Source organism: Alosa pseudoharengus, unplaced genomic scaffold (genome assembly GCF_046254945.1).
Source record: "Alosa pseudoharengus isolate Yale_2024_CS ecotype anadromous, Long Island Sound unplaced genomic scaffold, YU_APseudo_1.1 YU_APseudo_1.1_scf_3, whole genome shotgun sequence".
NCBI classification, from domain to species: Eukaryota; Metazoa; Chordata; class Actinopteri; order Clupeiformes; family Clupeidae; genus Alosa; species Alosa pseudoharengus.
Genome location: NW_027468718.1, coordinates 2,047,594 through 2,072,377, shown reverse-complemented (window position 1 = coordinate 2,072,377; position 24,784 = coordinate 2,047,594). Strand labels below are relative to the sequence as shown.

At 41.9% G+C, this 24,784-nt stretch overlaps 1 protein-coding gene across 1 annotated transcript in view; it reads left to right on the top strand.

Annotated features, from left to right (window-relative positions):
• Positions 1-24,784, top strand: part of LOC143100957 (ZP domain-containing protein-like) — a 30,352-nt gene extending 5,568 nt beyond the window's left edge. The window contains exons 5-14 of the mRNA XM_076264546.1: positions 507-616; positions 3,777-3,821; positions 4,028-4,156; positions 4,267-4,288; positions 14,135-14,244; positions 17,257-17,432; positions 19,260-19,660; positions 20,725-20,821; positions 21,285-21,486; positions 24,098-24,784. Coding sequence (XP_076120661.1) covers positions 507-616; positions 3,777-3,821; positions 4,028-4,156; positions 4,267-4,288; positions 14,135-14,244; positions 17,257-17,432; positions 19,260-19,660; positions 20,725-20,821; positions 21,285-21,486; positions 24,098-24,240 — 1,435 coding nt within the window. The 3' untranslated portion in view covers positions 24,241-24,784. The remainder of the gene's footprint in view (positions 1-506; positions 617-3,776; positions 3,822-4,027; positions 4,157-4,266; positions 4,289-14,134; positions 14,245-17,256; positions 17,433-19,259; positions 19,661-20,724; positions 20,822-21,284; positions 21,487-24,097) is intronic.

Genomic DNA, 24,784 nt, shown 5'->3' with positions numbered 1-24,784 from the left:
GGATACAGCATAGATCAGAAGGAGAGAGTGAGTTGAGGATACAGTGTACAGTAGATAAGAAGGAGGAGCAAACATTTAAAGGGGAATCACAGAGGAATTACGTAAATGGATACATAAAACGGATGAAATATGAAGATAAAATAAGGAGTAAATATGGATAATATGGAGTAAAACCTGTTCCATGTCAAACTGAATCTGAACATTTTGTATTTTCATTTGAACTGTTGAATTGTATTAAAACAAAACATTTTGAATAGTATATTTTGAAACTGAATGAATTAGCTTGGAACTAATATCCCAGTACATTTTTTACATTTAATTAGGTTGCTCTGATAGGTACATTATCCTCACTGAAAATTCGGCACTCTGCACTTCAACATTCAGTTCTCTGGTAACTAATTGGTAACTAATAATCATTAGTATTCTTAATTAAGACAGGACAACTAGGAGCTCACCTAGAGCTGTGTACAGGCTGCTGGTCCAATCGGCCCACTCTTTATCAACAGGTGTGATGGAAAGACTTCCTGCTCCGTGCAGGCCTCCAACAGCATCTTCACTGACCCATGCTTTGGCACCTTCAAGTACCTGAACGTCTCGTATAGCTGCATCAATACCAGTGAGTACAAACACACACACACAAGCACACACACACAAACACACACACACAAACACACACAGACAAAAATAGCTTGTAGCAGAGGGCGTTGAGCTATCAAAATAAATCGCTATTTTCAAAACGGATCAGTCTTCTAAAACGGATAATTCCGGCCCTAGATTATGATTGGCTAAATCATGTTGTAAAACCCAACACAACCATTCACGTTGACCGCATTATTCTATATCAGGAAAGGGCAACATTTGAATGATATTTAATAATTAATCTGCGAGCCGCATGCAGCCCTCCTCACTCAGTGCTGCACGCGGATTAATAATCAAATATCATTACACAATTGGTTTCTACCACATCGGAAACGGATCAATAATTAAATGTCATTACACAATTGGTTTCTACCACATCAGAAACAGATCAATAATCAAATATCATTACACTATTGGTTTCTACCACATCGGAAATGGATCCTTCATCGTAATGTTGTCGTACCAGATGATCTTTTTGCAGAATTCAAAGGCAAACCTATGTGTTTAGTATGTTTGGAAACAAAATCAGCCTTGAAAGATTTCAGCTTAAGTCGCCACTACACCACACACAGAGATCAATAAAAGTAGGGAACACCAGAGCTTCTAGCCATTTCAAAGGAAAGATAGACTACACAACAAAAGATAGACTACACCACTTGGGCAGCCGTGGCCTACTGGTTAGCACTCTGGACTTGTAACTGGAGGGTTGGGGCCGTGGCTGAATTGCCCTTGAGCAAGGCACTTAACCCCTCACTGCTCCCCGAGCGCCGCCGTTGAAGCAGGCAGCTCACTGCGCAAGGATTAGTGTGTGCTTCACCTCACTGTGTGTTCACTGTGTGCTGTTTGTGTTTCACTAATTCACCGATTGGGTTAAATGCAGAGACAATGCAGATTCCCTCACGGGATCAAAAAAGTATACTTATACTTATATACAACAGAGCCTTTTTACCAGAGCCACAATTACCCATAGCAAAGGATAAACATGTTTATTGTTGAAATGTGTAATACTTTTTTTGTTTATGTTAAAAGTTCATTAATGAATAGAAGCAATATTAAAAATGCATTTGAGTATAGAAAATATTAAATTAAAGCATGTTTGTTTAATACACATTACAGGCACACTGTAGCCTAGATATATTTTGTTCTTCTCTAAAATTGAAGCTTTAACTCTCCTATATCCCAGTAGTGGAAGTGCCAGCAACAATAGAATATTTGTGGCTCTATCGTCAAAGTTGCCCATCCCTGCTCTATGTTACTATATCCTCTATCATCAAAGTTGCCCATCCCTGCTCTGTCATCAAAGTTGCCCATCCCTGCTCTATATTGACTGCATTTAGCGGACATTTCGGCTAAACTCTAATAACTTGACTATTATTCTACTTTGCTACGGAAATTCAAACAGAAACGGCAATGACATTTGTCATTCTTTATTATTCCTGAATAACAAATGGTATTTTAACACCGGCAGTCTGAGGCTTTCTGGTGGAATGGAATCCTCCATCGCTCTGTCACCGACTCGTATTCCCTGGCTTTCGACCATGCTGCCCGTTGACGTAAACATGTTGTTCATGTTCATCAGTTCCGAAGTGGGGCGTGGCATTTGCATTCAAGGCTACAGACCCCAGAAACAGCATATTCTGAAATGAACTGAAACAGGCGAGAATAGAGCTGGTGATAATGTGTAATCTGAGAGGAATTTTGGGCAAACAGCTTCAGGGACATGTTTTGTGCAACACCTAGGCCTATTTTGACTTGTTGAGTATAATATGGGACCTTTAAAGGACCCATGTGTAAGAACTTCTCCCATCTAGTGTTTAGGGATTATATTGCAACCTACTGTATTTGTAAGTGAAGGACTTATGAGTAATACTTAAAATCGTTCGTGTTATTTTTTTGTTAAATCACAAATCATTTTTACAGTTACAAATCCTGATACACACACACACACACACACACAATACATATAAGACGCTTCTCATCCCTAAGGTGGTGCAAAAGTCTGTGCACCTGCAGAAAAAAATGGTAACCTTAGGACAACTTTTTGTACATAGAATATTGATTTGTAATTGTAGAATATATTTGTAATGGTAAAATATTTTTAACTGTAGGATGATTTGTAGCTGTAAAACCGATCCGTACCCGTAGAATAGATTTGTAAGTGTAGAGCACATTTGTGATATTGACAATTACTTGTACAGATCATTTTTACAGTCACAAATAATTTCTACATTCCACGTCAGTTCAACCAGGGCCCACGCACTTAGGTCTCAAAAAATTCTGAAAAAATTACCAGGTGTACCTATGTTACCCAGGAGACATACTGTAAAATTACTCTTATGTAAGATCAATACTTTCCAAGATACAGCCAGTTTTACAGGTGGAGGGGGGTGTCGATTTTGTCCAGCCTCTTTTTTTTTGTCAAAGTTCACAAGCCCACAGCGCAAGAACTAAACCATGTAGGAGGCTCAAATTTTGCATGGTGGTACATAAATAGGAATAGTATGTAGCAAAATCGTCACGTTTGGTCTGGATAATCCTGCATGGTCATAGCTGACCCTCAAAGTTGATACAAATTTTATTGTAGTTTTTGGCTGGGCTCTGTTTAAGCCTTCAGAAGACATATTTGTACTCAACATAGGCTCTTAATTTATTTTTCTTTCTGAGATAAGTAGAAACACTCTCACAAAAAGCAATGAACAGAAAATAAATCCCTTCAGGGTCTGAACAGCAGACCTCACAAGTCTGAAAAATCATTTTGGTTATCATTTTCAGAGCACCCAAACACCTTGTGGGAATATACAAAGATTTTTAAAATATGTTTTTCCTTATTCTCCATGATCCCTTCTTTTTGAAAACACCAATTTGACTTGTCTTATGCAAATCTTTCTTTTTTATTTTCCACCCTGAACATAGGCAAAATGCCCCATTGACATCAATATGTTTTATATAGAGTCACCACACTGCCACCTGTGGTTGTATAGAGTAACCTGTGGTAGCTCTATACAAAACATATTGATGTCAATGGTGCATTTTGCCCATGTTCAGGGTGTTGATATGTATTAACTGGTATTAACTGAGAGTTATGAGGGCCTCTTCACACTCCTGCTGATGTTGTGCTTCCTGTGTGTCTCCTACAGAGAGCAGCATTGCCTGTGAGCACACTCCAGTCAGCCTGACCTGCGGTGAGTACAGCCATCTCTCACAGTCACAACCAATCACAAACACAGCTCAGAGGTCACATGGGCTCTCAGAGCCAATCACATACACAGCTCAGAGGTCACATGATCTCTCAGAACCAATCAGAGCAGCTCAGAGATGTTAATCTCTCCTACAGTGTGTACTTTGTCTGCTGATTCACAGCGTAAACATCTCTCTTTTTACCCATCAGAAACTGGACAGATCATGGTTCACACTGCTAACTACGGACGAACAGACGCAACCCAGTGCCCAGGTGGACCTATTAAAACCACCAACTGTGCTGCCTCAAACAGTCTCTCAAATCATGGAAAACAGGTCAGTCTCTCAAATCATGGAAAACAGGTCAGTTACTCCTAGCGTAACTGCCTCAAACAGTCTCTCAATCATGGAAAACAGGTCAGTTACTCCTAGCGTAACTGCCTCAAACAGTCTCTCAAATCATGGAAAACAGGTCAGTTACTCCTAGCGTAACTGCCTCAAACAGTCTCTAAATTATGGAAAACAGGCCAGTTACCATCTCAAGCCATCCCAAGTTAGCTTCAGAGAAGCCTGATGGAGCAGTGATGCCCAATAGTCCCAAGTTAGCTTCAGAGAAGCCTGATGGAGCAGTGATGCCCAATAGTCCCAAGTTAGCTTCAGAGAAGCCTGACGGAGCAGTGATGCCCAATAGTCCCAAGTTAGATTCAGAGAAGCCTGATGGAGGATGCTAGCCCAGCTCCTTATCCACTATGTTACCACTGTCAGTGTTGGGGAAGTTACTTTTAAAAAGTAGTGTTTGCTCGTTACTCTTTACTTCTCAAAAAAGTAACCCGTTACTTTACTTAGTTACCCTCTATGGAAAGTAACTTTTTACGTTACTCGTTACTTTTACATTGCTCGACTTTGGGCAGAACCCAATATCTGTTCCTAAATGTGTAGGCCTACATAAAGTTCTACTATGGAGGACATAACAGGTATTTCTTTTGTGCTCTTTATTATAAAAAATGCCACAAACAGAGCACTTGACAAGAAAACATTGGGCTTATAGGCTTCAACACCACCACTAAGCCCTATGAAACAATATAAAATAACATAGCCTCGCTACATCTTGGGCATATAGGTGAACACAAAATATATGAGGGCTTATTTTATAGCCTTATACTCTTTCATTAAAGAGGCGCTCCTCCGAAATTTGGTGCAAAGCTAGTGCAAATCGTATCAATAGCTGGCAGTTGAGTTAACGGCAGTAGACAAAATCAGGGGACCAGTGGCGCAAAAAGTGGGTATGCACTATATGCGGCGCATAGGGGAGCAAAAAGTGGGTATGCGCTATATGCGGCGCATAGTGGAGCAAAAAGTGGGTATGCGCTATATGCGGCGCAGCACCATGGGGGCGCCAAAGCGATTGAAAAAAAATAATAATAATATATTTGGTATTTCTATATGTAGCTACTGCTGTCCGTTTCTAAATCATTTCAACATTTTCTCAATGTTCTATAACATTTTAGAGGACTAACAGGCCAGAGCAGGGGTTCCCAAACTTTTCCACGACAAGGCCCCCCAAATACCACTAGGTTCTGGACAAGGCCCCCCAAATACCACTAGGTTCTGGACAAGGCCCCCCAAATACCACTAGGTTCTGGACAAGGACCCCCAAATACCACTAGGTTCTGGACAAGGACCCCCAAATACCACTAGGTTCTGGCCAAGGCCCCCCAAATACCACTAGGTTCTAGCCAAGGACCCCCTTGATGTGTTATTAAACCCATCTACAATACTACGGCAAATGTAAAAATACATTATATAGTTAATTCTAATAATTATTTTAGCTACAAGCACTTTGCGATGGAGCATACAGCGTGTAAAAATTGCATTTGGGGCTTTCTGCTATATGAGAGCTATCACTCTACTATTATTCCCAGTCATTATCATGGACAATATAATGTTCAGATATAAATTATTGTAATGGCATTGTATAGCAACCCTCATATTAATAGGTATATGTAAAATGTATTTGTTGCTTTTATTTTTCCCTCCAACTTACTGAGGCCCCCCTGGCACTCCCTCGCGGCCCCCACTTTGAAACCCACTGGGCTAGAGGACGCCCTCTCTCATTAGATTCACACACACACACACACACACATACCCAGGGGGAACTTTGTTGATCTCTCCATCCCACTGGGCTAGAGGACGCCCTCTCTCATTAGATTCCATCATAGAATTTTCACATAGAAGAGGGAGTGGGGGCGCCGTCAGCGCTGAGTGAGCAGATAGGCCTACGAGTAGTGAGTTGCCGTCTATGGAAAAAGATGGATACAGCAAAAAAAAGCTGTTGGCGGCTAAAAATAGAAAAAGAAAGAGGGAAAAGGAGATGGCATGTCAAGGGATGCAACAGCAGTTAAATAAGTGGACGGTGAAAGGCAACAGGTAGGATTTGAAGTGATGACGTCTGTGCTTGGAGGCTTGCAAATATGAATGTTACAGCAGACTAACTAGCGTTTGTTAAGCATAATGCCGATTGAAACAGCCTTTTCCATTCAGATAGCTAGGTGGCTACCATGCTCATACTGCACTTTTAATGGCCAACTGCAAACAGAAATGTCACGCTAGCAGCAACTCATTACATGTTTCCATATCCTAATAATGAAGGCTTCTTGTAATAACTTAATATTGCGTTGTCAATGTGGTGCAAACAAACAAGGCTAGAGTTGGATCAGCCTTATCCATTGTGAATAATAGCTGGCAACAAGGGCGTCGTAGTGGGGGGACACGTGGGAATAAATTACCCGGGCCCCAAGTGGGGGGAGGGCCCCTAAGGAGTTGAATTTTATTTTCCTTAATAATAAATAATTTCCTTAATTTAAAGATCTTAATAAATGTTATTAACTAATATAGATGCAAATATTTCGGGTAAATGCATCAGTTGATTGATGTATTAAATTGTGTCCAAGCCAACATTGTTTGAGGGCAGGTACCCTCTCCCTTGCACGAAATGGTTCAGTCCGCCTTCCCCTGCTAGGCGCATTTTTGAAGTAACGTTCATTCTGCAGACGGTCACGGTGTGAAGATGTCTAAGTCTAAGAAAGCTAAATCCGGTTCCCAGAAAAGAAAAGAGAGGCAAGAAAGGGAGAAAAAAAGAAATGAGGGAAAACAAATGTTAACAGCCTTCTTTCCCAAGAAAGGTGAGCCCAATGTGAAAGCAATAGTCTACAAATGAAATGAACTCCTGAAGGTTACAAAACACTTCAATTGACCCCTTGCAAGTGACGTCACGTTTTGTTCGCGCCACAGCAAAATAGCCTAGTGGACGGCAAGAACACAAATCAAATCAATGGGTTCTAATGGGACATATCGCACAGCTAGGAGATTATAGTGAGATTTAACCGTAGTAATGCCCTTCCACGACTGTTGGCTTATTGTTTGGAATACAACAACATCCCATGTTCTTACATAGATATATTTGGGGGCCAAGCAGCGAAGCTGCGAAGGCACCCATTGTGTTTCTACGTTTTCTTCCCTATTATTATTGGGGGCCAAGCAGCGAAGCTGCGAGGCAACCATTGTGTTTCTATGATTTCTTATTATTATTACAGTGCATGAAAATGCACTGTACTGTTATTCCAAGGCATTTTATTATTATTCTTCTTCTAACGCACTTAATGCAGCTTCAACCGTTTAACGTAGAAACTTCATTCAAACTATGTTACGTAGGTCTTACTTAGGACATGTGAGCTTTGTATTTTTCAACTTTGTAACTTTTATACTTTTTAAACTATTAATTAAAAACTAATCAAAATTTCCCCATTGACTTAACATTATGATTATGACATCACAATACGGCCGTTAAGCAATTAGAATCCTATGGCAGGTGTTCGGGCCACCTGCATCAACTGCCATTCTCAGGCTTTAAGCATACAAACTGGCCCTATTAAGACTACACATCCTGTTCAACTGCTTCCTCTGCCGAAAACTGTTTCAAAATAAAAGTCCTCACTACAATATTTCACTGTTAAACAATTTAACCCTTTAAACTACTGAACTTTTTAACTGTTCAGCCATTGTAACTGTTACTTGTCATCAACTATGACTCCTACCCACTGTAGCTAGTTAGCATGGTTAGCATAGTTAGCATGCTAGCATGTTAGCATGTTAGCATGCTAGTTAGCATTTTTTACAAAACTGCTAAAAATGATTAGGTAAGTTAGCTAAGTCACATGGTTAGCATAGTTAGCATGCTAACATGTTAGCATGCTAGTTAGCATTTTTTACAAAACTGCTAAAAATGATTAGCTAAGTTAGCTAAGTCACATGGTTAGCATAGTTAGCATGCTAGCATGTTAGCATGCTAGTTAGCATTTTTTACAAAACTGCTAAAAATGATTAGCTAAGTTAGCCAAGTCTCATGGTTAGCATAGTTAGCATGCTAACATGTTAGCATGCTAGTTAGCATTTTTTGCAAAACTGCTAAAAATGATTAGCTAAGTTAGCTAAGTCACATGGTTAGCATAGTTAGCATGCTAACATGTTAGCATGCTAGTTAGCATATTTAGCAAAACTACTAAAAATGATTAGCTAAGTTAGCTAAGTCACATGGTTAGCATAGTTCACATGTTAATTAGCATAGTTATCATAACTAATAAAAATGATTAGCTAGGTTAGCTAAGTCATATGGTTAGCATAGTTAACATTTTAACATTGTTAGCATGCTAGTTAGCATAGTAACTTGGTTAACATTATTATCTTTATTAACATAGTTAGCATAACTACTAGCAAACATTGGAGCCATTCTAACTGTTAGTTATCGTCAACTATCTGCCTAAATAATTTAACCATTTCAATTATTAACCTGTTTAACTGTTCAGTCATTCCAACTATATTAAACCCTATCTACCAAGCAAATAATTTAACCATATGAACTCATCATATTTTTGCATTTTCATGCACTGTATTTCCTTCAGGAAATGCTTTTCTAGTTATTATTTAACATCTTTCTTCCGCCATTGGAGTCTATGGCAGCCCATAGAACCGTCTGGTGAAAAGTTGTGAAATTTGGCACACTGATTGAGGACAGTCTCATGGTCAATTTCACCAAGTTTCATGTTGGCACCTTGACCGCTCTAGCGCCACCAACAGGCCAAAGTTGGACGTGCGTTCACGCACGTAACTTCTGACCCGTATGACCGATTGTCAAAAATGAGGTATCGTTGGATTCCTTGGGCCAAGACGAGTTCAACGCACCCTATGACGTCATTTTCCGCCATGATGGATTTTCCGCCATTTTGGATTTTATCAAAAACACTAAAACGGCTTCTCTGGTCACAAATGTTGTCCAATCGACACCAAACTTCACACACATCATCTACAGAACACGATACTTTAGCGAATTACTTTTTGTCTTCGGAAATAAAACCGTTCGCCCGTAACAGCCAATCAAATTTTGCGGCGAAGTCGCCAAACAGGAAGTGAACTCATATCTCAGCAACTCTTTCATGTATCATAACCAAACGTAGTATATAGACTACTGACCCCATCAAGAGGACGCTCAAAAATTTTGGTAACCTTTGACCTCTAGGGGGCGCTGCAATTAAGACACATGCCTTTTGGCCTTTAGCTGCTGTTGTGCTTAGAATTAAAATGCACTAGTGGTGTCTGACAATACTGTGGAAGGTCCTTAGGTCAACAGAGGACAACTTGTGACATCAACATAATTGATTTGGCTGCCATATTGGATTTAATCAAAAACATGAATAAGTATTCGCAAGTCACAAATTTCAGCTGATCCTCGCCAAAATTGGCAGAGACCATCTTCAGACCATGCCTTATCAGTGTATTTTTTTCTGGAACAATTGACTGAAGCGTTCGCCTGTAACAGCCAATCGAAATTTGCGGCGAAGCCGCCAAACAGGAAGTGAGCTCATATCTCAGCAACGCTTTCATGTATCAAAACCAAACTTAGTACATGGTCCTCAGGACCCACCAGGAGGACGCTCAAGAAATTTGGTGACCTTTGACCTCTAGGGGGCTCTGTAATTGGCAAAAATGTATTTTGGCCTGTAGTTGCTGCATTATTCTGCAATGGAGGTCAATGGCAGCCCATAGAACCGTCTGGTTCATCCTGATGATGCACAAATAATTTGGTGACCTTTGACCTCTATGGGGGCATTGAAATCACAGCAAGCATGATCATATCTCAATCGATCTTTTATTTTTGATGTGAAACTGATGACAGCGAGTTCCATCCAGTTAATTCTAATGCGTGCGTGCAAGGGTGGGGCAGGGTGGGACGGGCAGGGGCAATTGCGGCGGTGGGTTGGCTGGGTGAGGGGGCGGCGACACTCAGCCCTGGTTCAGCCACACAAAATCAGTTATGTTTTGATGTGAAACTTGACCTTGTAACTCAGCCAATCTTGGGTTGTTTGACATGGAACTTGCTGTGACTGCTTAATGCTATATGCCTGATGCCACGGCATTGAGTTGCATGGCAAATCTGGCCTGCTGAACTGCCTGCTTGGCCCCCACATTGCTGCTTGCAGCTATATTTATTATTCCGTCATTGAAGTCAATGGCAGCCCATAGAACCGACTGGTGAAAAGTTTTGAAATTTGGCACAGTGATTGGACACAGTGCCATGATTCATTTCACCAAGTTTCAGGTCGGCACCTTGAGCACTCTAGCGCCACCACCAGGCCAAAGTTGGACGTGCGTTCATGCACGTAACTTTTGACCCGTTCACCCGATTGTCAAAAATGAGGTATCGTTGGAATCCTTGGACCAAGCCGAGTTCAACGCACCCTATGACGTCATTTTCCGCCATGATGGATTTTCCGCCATTTTGGATTTCATCAAAATCACTTAAAACGTATCAGAGGTCACAAATTTTGTCCGATCGACACCAAACTTTACAGATATCATCTACAGACCATGCTTCATTAATGCATTGCTTTTTGTCTTCGGAACTAAAACCGTTCGCGCGTAACAGCCAATCGAAATTTGTGGCGAAGCCGCCAAACAGGAAGTGAGCTCATATCTCAGCAACCCATTGATCTATCATAACCAAACTTAGTCCATGGACTCAGGACCCAATCAGGGGGACGCTCAAGAAATCTGGTGACCTTTGACCTCTAGGGGGCGCTGTAATTAAGAAACATGCCTTTTGGCCTGTAGCAGCAGTTGTGCTTAGAATTAAAACGCACTAGTGGTGTCTGGTACTACTGTTGAAGGTCCTTAGGCCGACCCAAGCCAACTTGTGATGTCATCATAATTGATTCGGCCGCCATATTGGATTTAATCAAAAACACATACAAGTTTTTGGAGGTCACAAATTCCAGCGGATCCTCACCAAAATTGGCAGAGACCATCTTCAGACCATGCCTTATCAGTGTGTTGCTTTCTGGAACAATTGACAGAAGCATTCGGCTGTAACAGCCAATCGAAATTTGCGGCGAAGCCGCCAAACAGGAAGTGAGCTCATATCTCAGCAACCCTTGCATGTATCAAAGCCAAACTGGGTGCATGGACTCAGGACCCAATCAGGGGGACACTCAAGAAATCTGGTGACCTTTGACCTCTAGGGGGCGCTGTAATTAAGAAACATGCCTTTTGGCCTGTAGCTGCTGTTGTGCTTAGAATTAAAATGCACTAGTGGTTTCAGGTAATACTGTTGGACGTCCTTAGGCCAACCCAGGCCAACTTGGATTTAATCAAAAACATCAAAACGTTTTCACAGGTCACAAATTTCATCTGATCTTCACCAAAATTGGCAAAGACCATCTTCAGACCATAACCTATCAATATATTGCTTTCTGGAACAATTGACAAAAGCATTCTTCCGTAACAGCCAATCAAAAATTATGGCGAAGCCGCCAAACAGGAAGTGAGCTCATATCTCAGCAACCCTGCCATGTATCATAACCAAACTTACTACATAGATTCATGACCCCATTAGGAGGACGCACAAAACATTTGGTGACCTTTGACCTGTAGAGGTTGCTGCAATTTGCAATATTGCATTTTGATCTGTAGTTGCTGATGTGTTTCATCGATCCTTTATTTTTTGATGTGAAACTGATGACAACATGTTCCATCCAGTTCATTCTAATGCGTGCGTGCAAGGGCGGGGAGGGGCAGGACGGGGTGGGACGGGCAGGGGTGATTAGGTGGGGGGCTGGCTGGCGGAGGCGGTAGCAATTCTCAGCCCTGTTTCAGCCCTACAAAATCAGTTATGTTTTGATGTGACACTAGTTGAAAGTGTTGATCGCGGATGTCTGCTGAGTTCTATCTTGTCGCCATGGCTACTCAACCACAGTATTTCAACCACAATTGCATGCTTATCTCCTCAGTGTATGAAGCGCAGCAGCGGTTGCTATAGCAACCATTGACTCTGAACAGGATGGCAGATAGCACTTAGGCAAAGTCTTTAGCAAGATCTGAATGTAAACAGATAATACCGTTCAAGTTTTTTTATTCCCTATTTCTTTCAATTCTTTAACTTAAGACATGTAGGCCTAAGAAGTTTATTCACTGGGCAACGTACAAACTGACGAGTTACATTAGCCCTAGCACTATGAGCTACGATAAACGTTAGCTAGAATAGCTAGCTTCTAAGTGTGGCAGCTAAGTTATTATTTCATGTTCTGATATGACATTCTTAACGTTTTGACTACGTTACAACTGATAAAAGCAATACAAATAAAGTAACCAAATCGCTTTGCAATATTTTAGTCTAGAAATACTTATGGGTGTTCATTTACCATAATGTTAATTACAGTAGCCTAACGTTACGACCTAACGTTATCTCCACTTGCTGTTACCACCAGTTTTAATAACTTTACATTTGCGATCATGACCCATTTCGTCTAACAACACCACTGGCATCTTTCTTTGACTATCAGACCCCAAACAGCAATACATTGAACTACAAAGATGTTATAGTAATGGTGTTCAGTTCATCATAATCGTTATGACATAATGTAATTTGCCGTCTGTCTCCTATATTTTTGCCGTCCAGCATGGAGCCGTCACGTGACTTAAGTCACGTGTCTGCAAGGGGTGAATACCACCGCGAATCCGCGATTATCAGTGCTAAAACAGCATTAACACAAAATTAGAAATAACATGATGCCTGATTTATAGCCTACCACAACATTTCAATAGCCTACTAATTCGAAAATTATTATGAGCTAATAGCTTAACTTAGTAGGCTCAATGTTATATAGGTTCATGAAGAAAAGGCTGTCAAATTAGTAGCAAAGCTAACTTGTGAAACGCATCACACTCAGTTAGCTATAGATAGCTGTTCTCTCAGCCAAAAGTGTTCAATTTGTATAGATAGCTGTTCTCTCAGCCAAAAGTGTTCAATTTGTATAGATAGCTGTTCTGTCAGCCAAAAGTGTTTTCATTCATTTCATGTTCTAGCTTTTAAACATTCTTCAAATAAAACAGATATTCAGTGAAGTCTTGGGTAATAAGATTATTTTCTGTTATACAGTACATATAAGAGTTGTTAGATTAATTCAATGTGTGATTAGATAGTTAGTTGTGAACCTCATGCTTCATGCTTACAGCCGGTGGTTGGTTCGTTGGTTGGGGGGGCCCATGGCCACCACTTGTGCATAGGGCCCAGAATTTGGTGCTACGCCCCTGGCTGGCAAAAGGACGTTATGAGAACCGTTTAGACTCTCTTAAAGTGACAATGCACCATTAATCAATACTTATCAAGTATAACATGAAGTTAAGCATAAAATTGGCAGCATTTCTTTAAAAACATATTCAATACACACTAATGCACAGTAATAGTGTAAATTATTTGTTTTGCTTTAGTTTGTGTTTTTTTTTTGGGGGGGGGGGCAATATTGTTGTTGCATACCCCTTAAAAATGGTTAGCTGCACCCCTGCAGGGGACAGTGTAGGCTAGGCTACAACTAACACTCACATTCCTCCCCTTAGTTTCAACGAGTTCGAGTAATGTGAATAGGCTACCTCCATCCCTCAGAAGTTAGCGTTGGCTGCGTCTCGTTTGCTATGATTGCTCTTCATTGCCACCAGCCTCTGTCACATACCGTGTGGAGCTTGTGCCTATTGCACAAGTGCGCAACTGAGAAAGCAGCGTCACTGTCAAATCTGTCCCTGGGAAAAGTAACGTTGCGCAGATATGAAAAAGGAACTACGTTACGTTACCAAATTTTCAGTAGTAGCGCGTTACACTACTTTTTACTCGAAAAAGTAGTTACGTTACTGTAACTCGTTACTTTGTAACGTGTTACACACAACACTGACCACTGTACAGGCTGCTGGTCCAATCTGCCGCTTTTTTCAACAGGTGTGATGGAAAGACTTCCTGCTCGGTGCGGGCCTCCAACAGCATCTTCACTGACCCATGCTTTGGCACCTTCAAGTACCTGAACGTCTCATATAGCTGCATCAATACCAGTGAGTACAAACAAACACACACACACACACACACACACGCACACACACACACACACATTTCAGGAACTCCCTTACCGGCAATCAGCAGCAGGTGGGACCTAAACAAGGGCAAAGGCAAAACAGAGACAGATGGCGGTAACACACTAGGGCCGTAACAAGCTGCATCAATGCCAGTGAGTACACACAATAAAAACTGATCTGGTCCAGAATGCAGTGGTTAGTGGAAAGACAGGGCTCGCATGTACTGACACAGTGGAGATGGAATGAAGGGACAAGCGTCTGAGCCAGATACATTCTACAGCCCCCAGCGCCTGAGCTGATACATTCTACAGCCCAAGCGCCTGAGCTGATACATTCTACAGCCCCCAGCGTCTGAGCTGATACATTCTACAGCCCCCAGCGCCTGAGCCACATACTTCCACCCAAGCATCTGAGTCAGATACATTCTACAGCCCAAGCGTCTGAGTCAGATACATTCTACAGCCCAAGTGTCTGAGTCAGATACATTCTACAGCCCAAGCATCTGAGTCAGATTAACTTTAGGCACCACAGGGCAGAGGATGAGGATGAGGGACAGACTAGGGCAGTTGGCAGTCAACTCCCAAACACACCACAGGATCAGTATCAATCCCACAAAGACTTTAGGAAGTCAACTCCCAAACACACCACAGGATCAGTATCAATCCCACAAAGACTTTAGGAAGTCAACTCCAAAACACACCACAGGATCAGTATCAATCCCACAAAGACTTTAGGAAGAGTGGACACATCTCAAACAAAACCTCTATGCCTTCCTTCTCAAGAACACACTACTAGTGTTCCAATGCCACTCCATCAGTAGAACAAGAACACACTACTAGAACAGTGTTCCAATGCCACCCCGTCAGCAGTACAAGAAAACACTACTAGTGTTCCAATCAGCAGAACAAGAACAAGACCATCAGCAGAACAAGAACACTCTACTAGTGTTCCAATGCCACTCCATCAGCAGAACACATCAGAACACCCTACTAGTGTTCCAATGCCACCCCATCAGCAGAACAAGAACACCCTACTAGAACAGTGTTCCAATGCCACTCCATCAGCAGAACAAGAACACACTACAAGAACAGTGTTCCAATGCCACTCCATCAGCAGAACAAGAACACACTACAAGAACAGTGTTCCAATGCCACTCCATCAGCAGAACAAGAACACCCTACAAGAACAGTGTTCCAATGCCACCCCATCAGCAGAACAGCAGGACAGTTAAAAAAAAGAGGGAAACGGTACCATCCATGATTCAATATTTCTGTCACAACAAAATTATGACAGTGATCTGAGTTGTGTGAAATGCCAGTAAGTTGATTGTGATGAATCTTAAATTGTTATAACATTTAAATGATAACTCAAACACCTAAAGTAATTCTAATAATTATAATTTACAGACCGTTACTGTGTGTTTTTAAACATTAATGGCTAAAGAAATTTTATTTGAGCAACATTGATAGCACAGCAATAACATTAATATGCACAATATATGTTGTTATAAGTATATATTATATTAACATTAATATGCACAACATATGTTGTTATAAGTATATATTATATTAACATTAATGTGCACAATATATGTTGTTATAAGTATATATTATATAAACATTAATGTGCACAATATATGTTGTTATTAGCATATATCAACATTAACATGCACAATATATGTTGTTATTAGCATATATTATATTAACGTTAATATGCACAATATATGTTGTTATTAGCAGCATTCATGGCTTTGGGAAGGGAAGTGTGTAATGACATGCTTCACATTTCTGTTTCTAATTAAAAGTGAATTATGTAAGGGATAATGGACGACACGGTGGTCTGTTCACAGAAGTTAATGCACGGTCGAGGTTGTAAAACGGCCCCGACGCGAAGCGGAGGGCCATTTAAACCTCGTAGTGCATTAACTTCTGTGAACAGACCACCGTGGAGTCCATTATCCCGCTTATTCCACTGTTGCCACTTGCGTTGTGTTCATTTCCTGTTACAATTTAAACTTTTTAATCGCTAAAACTGTCTTGTTTGTAGAACTAATTTCTTCCGACACATATCAACTAATTTCTCAACTCACAGGACAAACTGCCGTTACTAGTTCTAAATGGATGGTTGCTACGGCCAAAGGCCAGTCGTTAGTTCTATCTCTCCCGTTGTCAAGCGGGCATATCCCAAGATTCTGATGAACTTTAGCTTTGAAACATCGCTATTTTACTTAGCCTGCTGTCATCCATCTAGCTAAAAGCCACCTCCGTCATATGCTACAATGTTGCAATGTTCTGAACGTCTGCATTTTACAGCTTGGATGCAACAGTTAATTTAAACTTCACAACGAGTTCGGCGAATTAATATACAAGTGTGATACGGCCAAAAAAATGGATCTACTTCATAGGTGGGCAGATAACATACGGTTAATGGTCGTTCTAAATTACGTAGGACAATGGGAAATTCAACCAAGAAGTGGAATAAGAGCCCGTTAGCCACCTAGCTATCTTAATGGAATGCAAGATGCGTTCCCAATTAAGTGGAGTAAGGAAAGTTAGATATGCCACGTGCTGTAGACTGAAAGGACCCAAAAAGTATAAGCCTTGCATGTAACATGGTGCTGGTGCATTTTAACAGTAAAGCTAGTATTTATTGGCTAAATGTTGGTGCCCCCTCTGTCCTTCGGTGCCCTACTCATAGTGTGTGATGCGTGTGGTGGGAGCGGCGGCACTGTCTGTCAGGCATATGTAAATATGGATGGCAAACAAGCTGATACACTGGAATTTGAGACGAGGGGAGGAGAGGAGAGGATCTGTGGCATATTTCTAGGAAAATTAGAATTAAGGCCAGTTCAGCAAAGAAGGTGCCTGTACGTGCATGTACAAATAGTTGAGGGTGAGTGTGTCTTCTCTGTGGAGTGGACTCTCGTGTGATATGCACGGAGAGCACCATGTCCATCGTGATTGTAAAGGTGAATGTGTCTTCCTTGTGTAGTTGAGTCTCGTGTGATTTGCACGGAGAACACCATGTCCATCGTGATTGAGAGGTCTTCTGCCATTGGGCTGCACGAGGACCACCTGCGTCTCAACGATCCCCTCTGCACACTCTACTCCAACGGCACCCACGTACTCGCCAACACGTCCCTCAGCACATGTGGCACACAGATGGAGGTGAGACATACACACGCACTCACACTAGAGATGCGCGGATGGGCTATTATTTCAACCGTAACTGCATAGCAAAACTTATCATCCATCCGCCATCCATCCGCATCAACGTTTTTTGACCAATTTTCAAAACCGCACCCGCCCGCCATCCGCTGGTTGTTTTAATGTATATGGGTGATGCGGTGCTGCTGACGTAAGGCTAGAAAGCTCTTGCCTGTTCTAGAAAGACTGATCCAATGCAGCAAACATATTAAAAGGCTAAAGTCCTACATTGGCTATGTTGTAGCCTATCCCCAGAATATCAGCAGCAAGCCTACACAAAAAGCAGCATGGGAGAGATGAATGTGCATTAGTCAGATTTGTGTAGGCTAGCCTTAGTTTTTCATCCTAATTCATTTTTGTCTTATTTAGGCGTTACAGAACATTCATCACAAATAAAAAATGACAATTTAATTTGTTTGTTTGTACTTAAATTAATGTAAGCCTAAACTAGAATGGAGCAAAGCCTCCTGGGAATGGGGAATGTGATTCTGTTTGGTTTGATTTATATGCTGAGGAAATAAATGGTTGGTTGGTTTGGTTAATATGCTGAGGAAATAAATTCAAAAGTGCTTCGGGAAGAAGTTGTTTTTCACATACAACACATACTTTTCACATACTTGCTGTTTGGTTTGGTTTATCCAATGAACCGATTGCAGGTCAAGTCTATTTACAGAAATGTAGGGGGATAAATGAGCGGCCCCTCATCTAATGGCATGACCCTACAAACGATCAAGTTCGAGGAAAGCTACAGGAGTTTTGACAGTCGACAGATTTGCGTGGTTGCTTGCTGTTTTACATATGGATGGAAGGCAGAGAGAAAGGTTAGGAGCTAAAGCATTGACGTTATTGAAACTAGCACAAGCTAGTCTTATGTTGATATGTAGCCTAGGCCTAGCCTAATGACTAATTAGTAGGCCATTCAGGCTGATAAATGGTTTGTGGAACTCGTTGGAATTGTCTATATGTAAGCCTATATATAGGCTTACTTTAATCGTTTTCTACAAAACTATTCATAGTGCCTGTTTTTTCAATGATTTAATAACATGTGTTATTAGGTTGACATTGTCTGTAGGCTAGGCCTTTTTTAAATTTATACAGGCAACTATTGGAGTGCTATATACCCAGATATGTCCTTGCATGACGCTTGAAATTTCCATCCACCCACAAAGCTGTTTTTATACTGCACTCTTGCATATCTAGTTCCTTAGACATTTATTGAAAGTTTATTGTGGTTGATTGGTTTGCTGTATCCATTGCATTAGCACTATATATTTTGTTTGTGCTATTGATATGTGTGCGTGTTGGGGGTGGGGGGCCGGTGCCGTCAGAATTTTCCCGGTGGATTTTAGTGCCCCACTCCGCCCCTGCCCCATCCCCCATCTCTCAGTCCACGCTAACCGCTAACATCTTCCCCATCCGCCATCTCTGTCCACGCTAACCGCTAACACCTCCCCATCCCCCATCTCGCTCTGTCCACGCTAACCGCTAACACCCTCCCCATCCCCCATCTCTCTCTGTCCACGCTAACCGCTAACACCTCCCCATCCCCCATCTCGCTCTGTCCACGCTAACCGCTAACACCCTCCCCATCCCCCATCTCTCTCTGTCCACGCTAACCGCTAACACCCTCCCCATCCCCCATCTCTCTCTGTCCACGCTAACCGCTAACACCCTCCCCATCCCCCATCTCTCTCTGTCCACGCTAACCGCTAACACCCTCCCCATCCCCCATCTCTGTCTACGCTAACCGCTAACACCCTCCCCATCCGCCATCTCTGTCTTGGCCAGGATGATGGGGAGAACCTCATCTTCAGTAACGAGGTAGTGTCCTTTGATGACCTGACGGACGTCATCACCAGGAGACACGACGTGGAGATCCAGTTCTCCTGTAAGTATCCGAAGCGCACCAACGTGACGGTCCAGTTCGCCGCCCACCGGCCACCCCTCACCTTCATGCAGCGTGGCTTCGGCACGTTCACGTACCGCTTCGAGTTCTTCAGCTCCAACGGCTTCAGCCAGATGCGCGACCCCGACTCCTACCCGCTGGAGTTTGACCTGGGGGACATGATGTTCATGCAGATCGAGTCCATCTCCTCCATCCCCAACACCGAGCTGTTTGCCGAGTCCTGCACCGCAGCTCCCAGCGATGACCCCCAGGAGGCGCTGTCCTACCCCATCATCCAGAACGGGTAAGACCTACCGCCCCCTCTTAGGTAAGGGATCATATTTTGTCCACTGGTCATTATCGGAAAATAAGTTCCGTCTTGCTTTGTCCTGGAGGGCCTTATTTTCCAATAATGACCAGTGGAAAATACATTATCCCACTTATTATACAGCTATTTGCCAAAATGACTAAAATAAAAATTATTTTGTTACTGTTTCGTGGCTTCCAGTGAGAAAACAAATAGTTCGCCACACAAATAGAACTTGACAGTTAAAGGTGTTGTGTAGCAAGACTGAAACAGAACAGTTAAAGGTGTAGCCAGTGTTGCCAACTTAGCGACTTTGTCGCCATATTTAGCAAGATTTCAGACCCCCCAAGCGACTTTTTTTGTAAAAAGCGACTAGCGACAAATCTAGCTACTTTTATCTAGCTGATAATCATTTAATCTAGCTGATATCATCACGGGTGACGGGACTGTAACAAACTGCAAAGTTGTCTCAGAATGGTTTTATTGGTTACGCACCAAAACACACGAACGTCATTACACAGGCAACACAAAGGAGGTCAATTAAACAAGCACGATACACAAACAGGGTAGTCACATACAATACACGGGGTAAACACATTAGGTACAACATAAAGAAAGACTATACCAGCTAACACATACATGACAAGGTAAACGCAACTACTCTCACTAAAACTAATATCAACATTACACACACACACATACACTGCACAGCATTATGGGAGTTCAGTCATGAACCAGCTAGGCTCAGTTCACTACAGGACGGATCTGGTACTGAACTTGGCAGGGGCGGGTCTCCAAAAATGGACCCGTGCAGGACTCTGCTGCTAACATTGGGAAGGCCCATTCACGTGAACGGAACATTGGGAAGGCCCATTCACGTGAACGGAACTTTCTGCAGCAGTCTGAAGAGCCGTATATTAATTGAATATAATACATGAAACAGAGTCGTCATTTCAGCATAAAAATGTGATAAAACTCTTGGTTAAACTTGTTAAGGTCTCTCTCTCCCTAAGTTTGGTTTGTGAAGGTTTCTCTCTCTCTCTCTCTCTCTTTGCACACAGGTGTGAGGTGGATGACACGGTAGAGTTCTACTCGGGCCATCAGTCGAAGGTCCAGTTTGGGATGAAGGCTTTTAAGTTCATTGGACTACATGACCATGTGAGAAATACTGCCAGCCTGTTAGTATCGCGCTCAAAGGGTGCTGAAGACACTGGCAACCCCTGACCAATCAGCACTGTGTATTACCTTTACATGTATCCATTTAGCAGATACTTTCCATCCAATCAGCACAGGGTATTACACTTTTCATCCAATCAGCACGATGTATTACACTTTTCATCCAATCAGCACAGGGTATTGTCTCTACATGTATCCATTTAGCAGCAGCTTGGGGTTAGGTGCCTTGCTCAAGGGCACAACAGAGGATGGTGGGAATTGAACCAACATCTTTTTAGGTTACTGCATACTAGCCCAGTTCCTTAACTACTGCGCTACCACCACCCCAATTCCACTGTGTAATATGAGTCATAATGAAATGACCTGAAAGAGCAGTGTCCATCCGGAAGCTGGATGACTCACCTGTCAATCATGTGACTCACCTGTGTGACTCTCCTGTGCACAGGTGTTCATCACCTGCTCAGTGATCCTGTGTGAGGCTGGCGTACCTGGCAGCAGGTGTTCCCAGGGCTGCACCAACGGTTCGGTCTCTGGACACCAGATCCACAAAAGGGACGTCCTTGTCCAGACCGCCAGCCACTTCATCTCCCAGGGTCCCCTGCGCCTCAGACGGGCTCTCGTCAACGCCAACAACAGAGCTGACACAGGTGATAGAGCTAACACAAACCAGCTAACACACACCAACCAGATAACACAGGTGATACAGCTAACACACATAAACCAGCTAACGCAGGTGATACAGCTAACACACATCAACCAGCTAACACAGGTGATACAGCTAACACAAACGAGCTAACACACATAAACCAGCTAACGCAGGTGATACAGCTAACACACATCAACCAGATAACACAGGTGATACAGCTAACACACATCAACAGGTGATACAGCTAACACAAACCAGCTAACACAAACCAGCTAACACAGGTGATACAGCTAACACACATCAACCAGCTAACACACATCAACCAGGGGGATATTCCATCAACCTCGCTAATGAAGGCGGCGCTTAACAGAAATAGCCTGGCTTGAACTAGCGTAGACTTCCACTTGGGGCTGAAGCCGTTTCATTAACTCAAGTTAGCGGCATCTTGGTCTCGTTTATTCAAGCGAGGTTAAAGTCAGCTTCATCTCTGCTCGTGCACGAGGTAGAACAGTAGACCAAAACAGTAGATTGACGAAAAGAGGATATATGTCTTAAAATTAAGACAATACTAGACGCTTTCTGTTCGATTTGGCAAGTGCCATCTACAGGATTTTCGTCGAAAGTCATCAAATTTAACATCGAGAGAAAAAAATAGATTGCCTACAGAAATGGGAGAATAATGAAAACATACATTTAAAACAACAATGCTAATGGTTTTGAAATCAATTGCAAGTTTGATTGGCTTCACTCGAACACATAGGTCTACAGTCTATGCTTGAACAAAACGAGTGCATGAATAAATAGTATAAACTCAAAAACAACTTATGGATATGCATATAGATATTCAAAACTATCTATAGCCTAGCTTACGTTCTTAGATTAAAAGAGTTCATTCACTCCAAATTATTGTCTAGGTGTAGGTGGTCATAAAATAAATTAGTATCAACATAATAGGCTATTGTCTCCAATAAGTCCCAAAGTGTTTTGAAATAAAATGATCTGAAATGCAATGGCTTTCAATTCAATTTATGCCTAATATTTATTCTGTGTAGCACACAGTTGATTTGACATTCATGAACAATCGTCGACACATGAAGCAGTTTTAATTATTAGCTGCTAGGCTACAGAATAATTATCCTTTGGCTTGCATCAGATATAATAGGCTATAGCCCACTGGCAAAGCTGTCACTGAACAGCCTACCAAATGTGCATGACCCTTTATCAGCAGTAGACATATGTCTTTCATCAAAGATTATAACTAAAAATGCCATTATCAAGGTGATAAACAATGTAGCCTTAATACTTCGTATGGGAAGCGAACCTGCGAACATGCAAGAATGTAAATCCTATCCTATGCCGTCTCGCTGCACGTTACACCACCACCGAACGTAAATGACGCAGAGTAGCACGATTCCTAGAACCACACGCGTGTGAAGTTAAAACATTTTTAATCGTATAATCTTCATACATTCTTTGGAGCTAGTGAATGTGTAAATCCATGCTTGGTGCACTGTCGGAAAAAACATTTCTATAGGCTTCTATTTTTGAAGTAGTATGCTACAGGTGACGAGAGCACAGGTTGACCGAACCATCTTTTTGGACTCGTTTTCCGACTGATTGTCAAGCTGGGATTCACGTTAACCTCATTTATGGAACGGAATTCTCACTAAAATTAGCGAGACTTATCGAAATAAACCAGGTTTGGCCTTTAGCGAGGTTGATGGAATACCCCCCAGCTGACACAGGTGATACAGCTAACACAAACCAGCTAACATAAACCAGCTAACACAGGTGATACAGCTAACACACATCAACCAGCTAACACAGGTGATACAGCTAACACACATAAACCAGCTAACACAGGTGATACAGCTAACACACATCAACCAGCTAACACAGGTGATACAGCTAACACACATCAACCAGCTAACACAGGTGATACAGCTAACACACATCAACCAGCTAACACACATCAACCAACTAACACAGGTGATAGAGCTAACACATATCAACCAACTAACACAGGTGATACAGCTAACACACATCAACCAGCTAACACAGGTGATAGAGCTAACACACATCAACCAGAAAATATAAACCAGATAACACAGGTAATACAGCTAACACACATCAACCAACTAACACAGGTGATACAGCTAACACACATCAACCAGCTAACACAAACCATCTAACACAAGTGACATGGCTAACAGACATAAACCAGCTAACCCAGGTGACACAGCTAACACACATCAACCAGCTAACACAGGTGATACAGCTAACACACATCAAACAGGTAATAGAGGTCTCTAAGACATCTAACAAACTTCACACAGGTAACACCTCACACAGGTAGGAGATTTAACACAGCCAACACACCTCATTCAACTAAAACAGATAACACAACTAATCCAGGCAACACAGATAAAACACTGCATTCAGATAACACTGCTGACACTGCCAGCAGAGCTAACACAGCTAATCTAATTGTATTTGGGTTCAGTTTGGTCAGTAATCCAGCTAACACAGCTAATCCAGTTAACACAGCTAATCTAATCGTATTTGGGTTTAGTTTGGTGACTGAATTTACGCGTCTCTCTTCTGTTTTCCAGGAGTGGCCAACAAAGGCCTGAGTCTGAACCTGGTGTTCGTTATTGGGGGTCTCCTGGCAGCTGTTGCTATGGTGTGTGGAGTCCTAATCCACAGGAACAGGAGCCCCAACATCAGATACGATAAACTGCCCTCTGACATCTGAGGTCATCTCTGCTGAGAGTTTAATAATCAATGGCAGATTAATTTCCCCCTGATTTCTGCTGTGTGTCTCCAACCATCCTCAATGAAGTGATTTTTATGATCATCGTGACAATAAATAATTAAGTGAACTGTATAAATTAGACTTTCTAAAAGGCTGATATGGCATTTCTGTAATAACGTTACATTAATAAGAGGTTTCAGATGGTTTTCCTGCTGATTTTAGCTGAGAGCTGGATCACTGCTAGGCTATATGAAGATTAGCTAGTAGCTGGATCACTGCTAGGCTATATGAAGATTTGTGTAAGAACTCTACTTTTTTATGTTGATTGCTTTCCTGTTGATTTGATCTGGGAGCTGGATTTCTTATGAAGATTTTTGTGGGCCTACTTGATTTACATGTGTCTTGTATCACTGAGCACAGTGACTCCTGATCAGAATATATCAGTTTCTGGCCTCTGATTACTTACTGATTAATGATGATCTATTGTTCCGGTATTCACTGGGTTGATCTTTAAGAGCGTGAAATAAAGATGCTCTTAGCAATA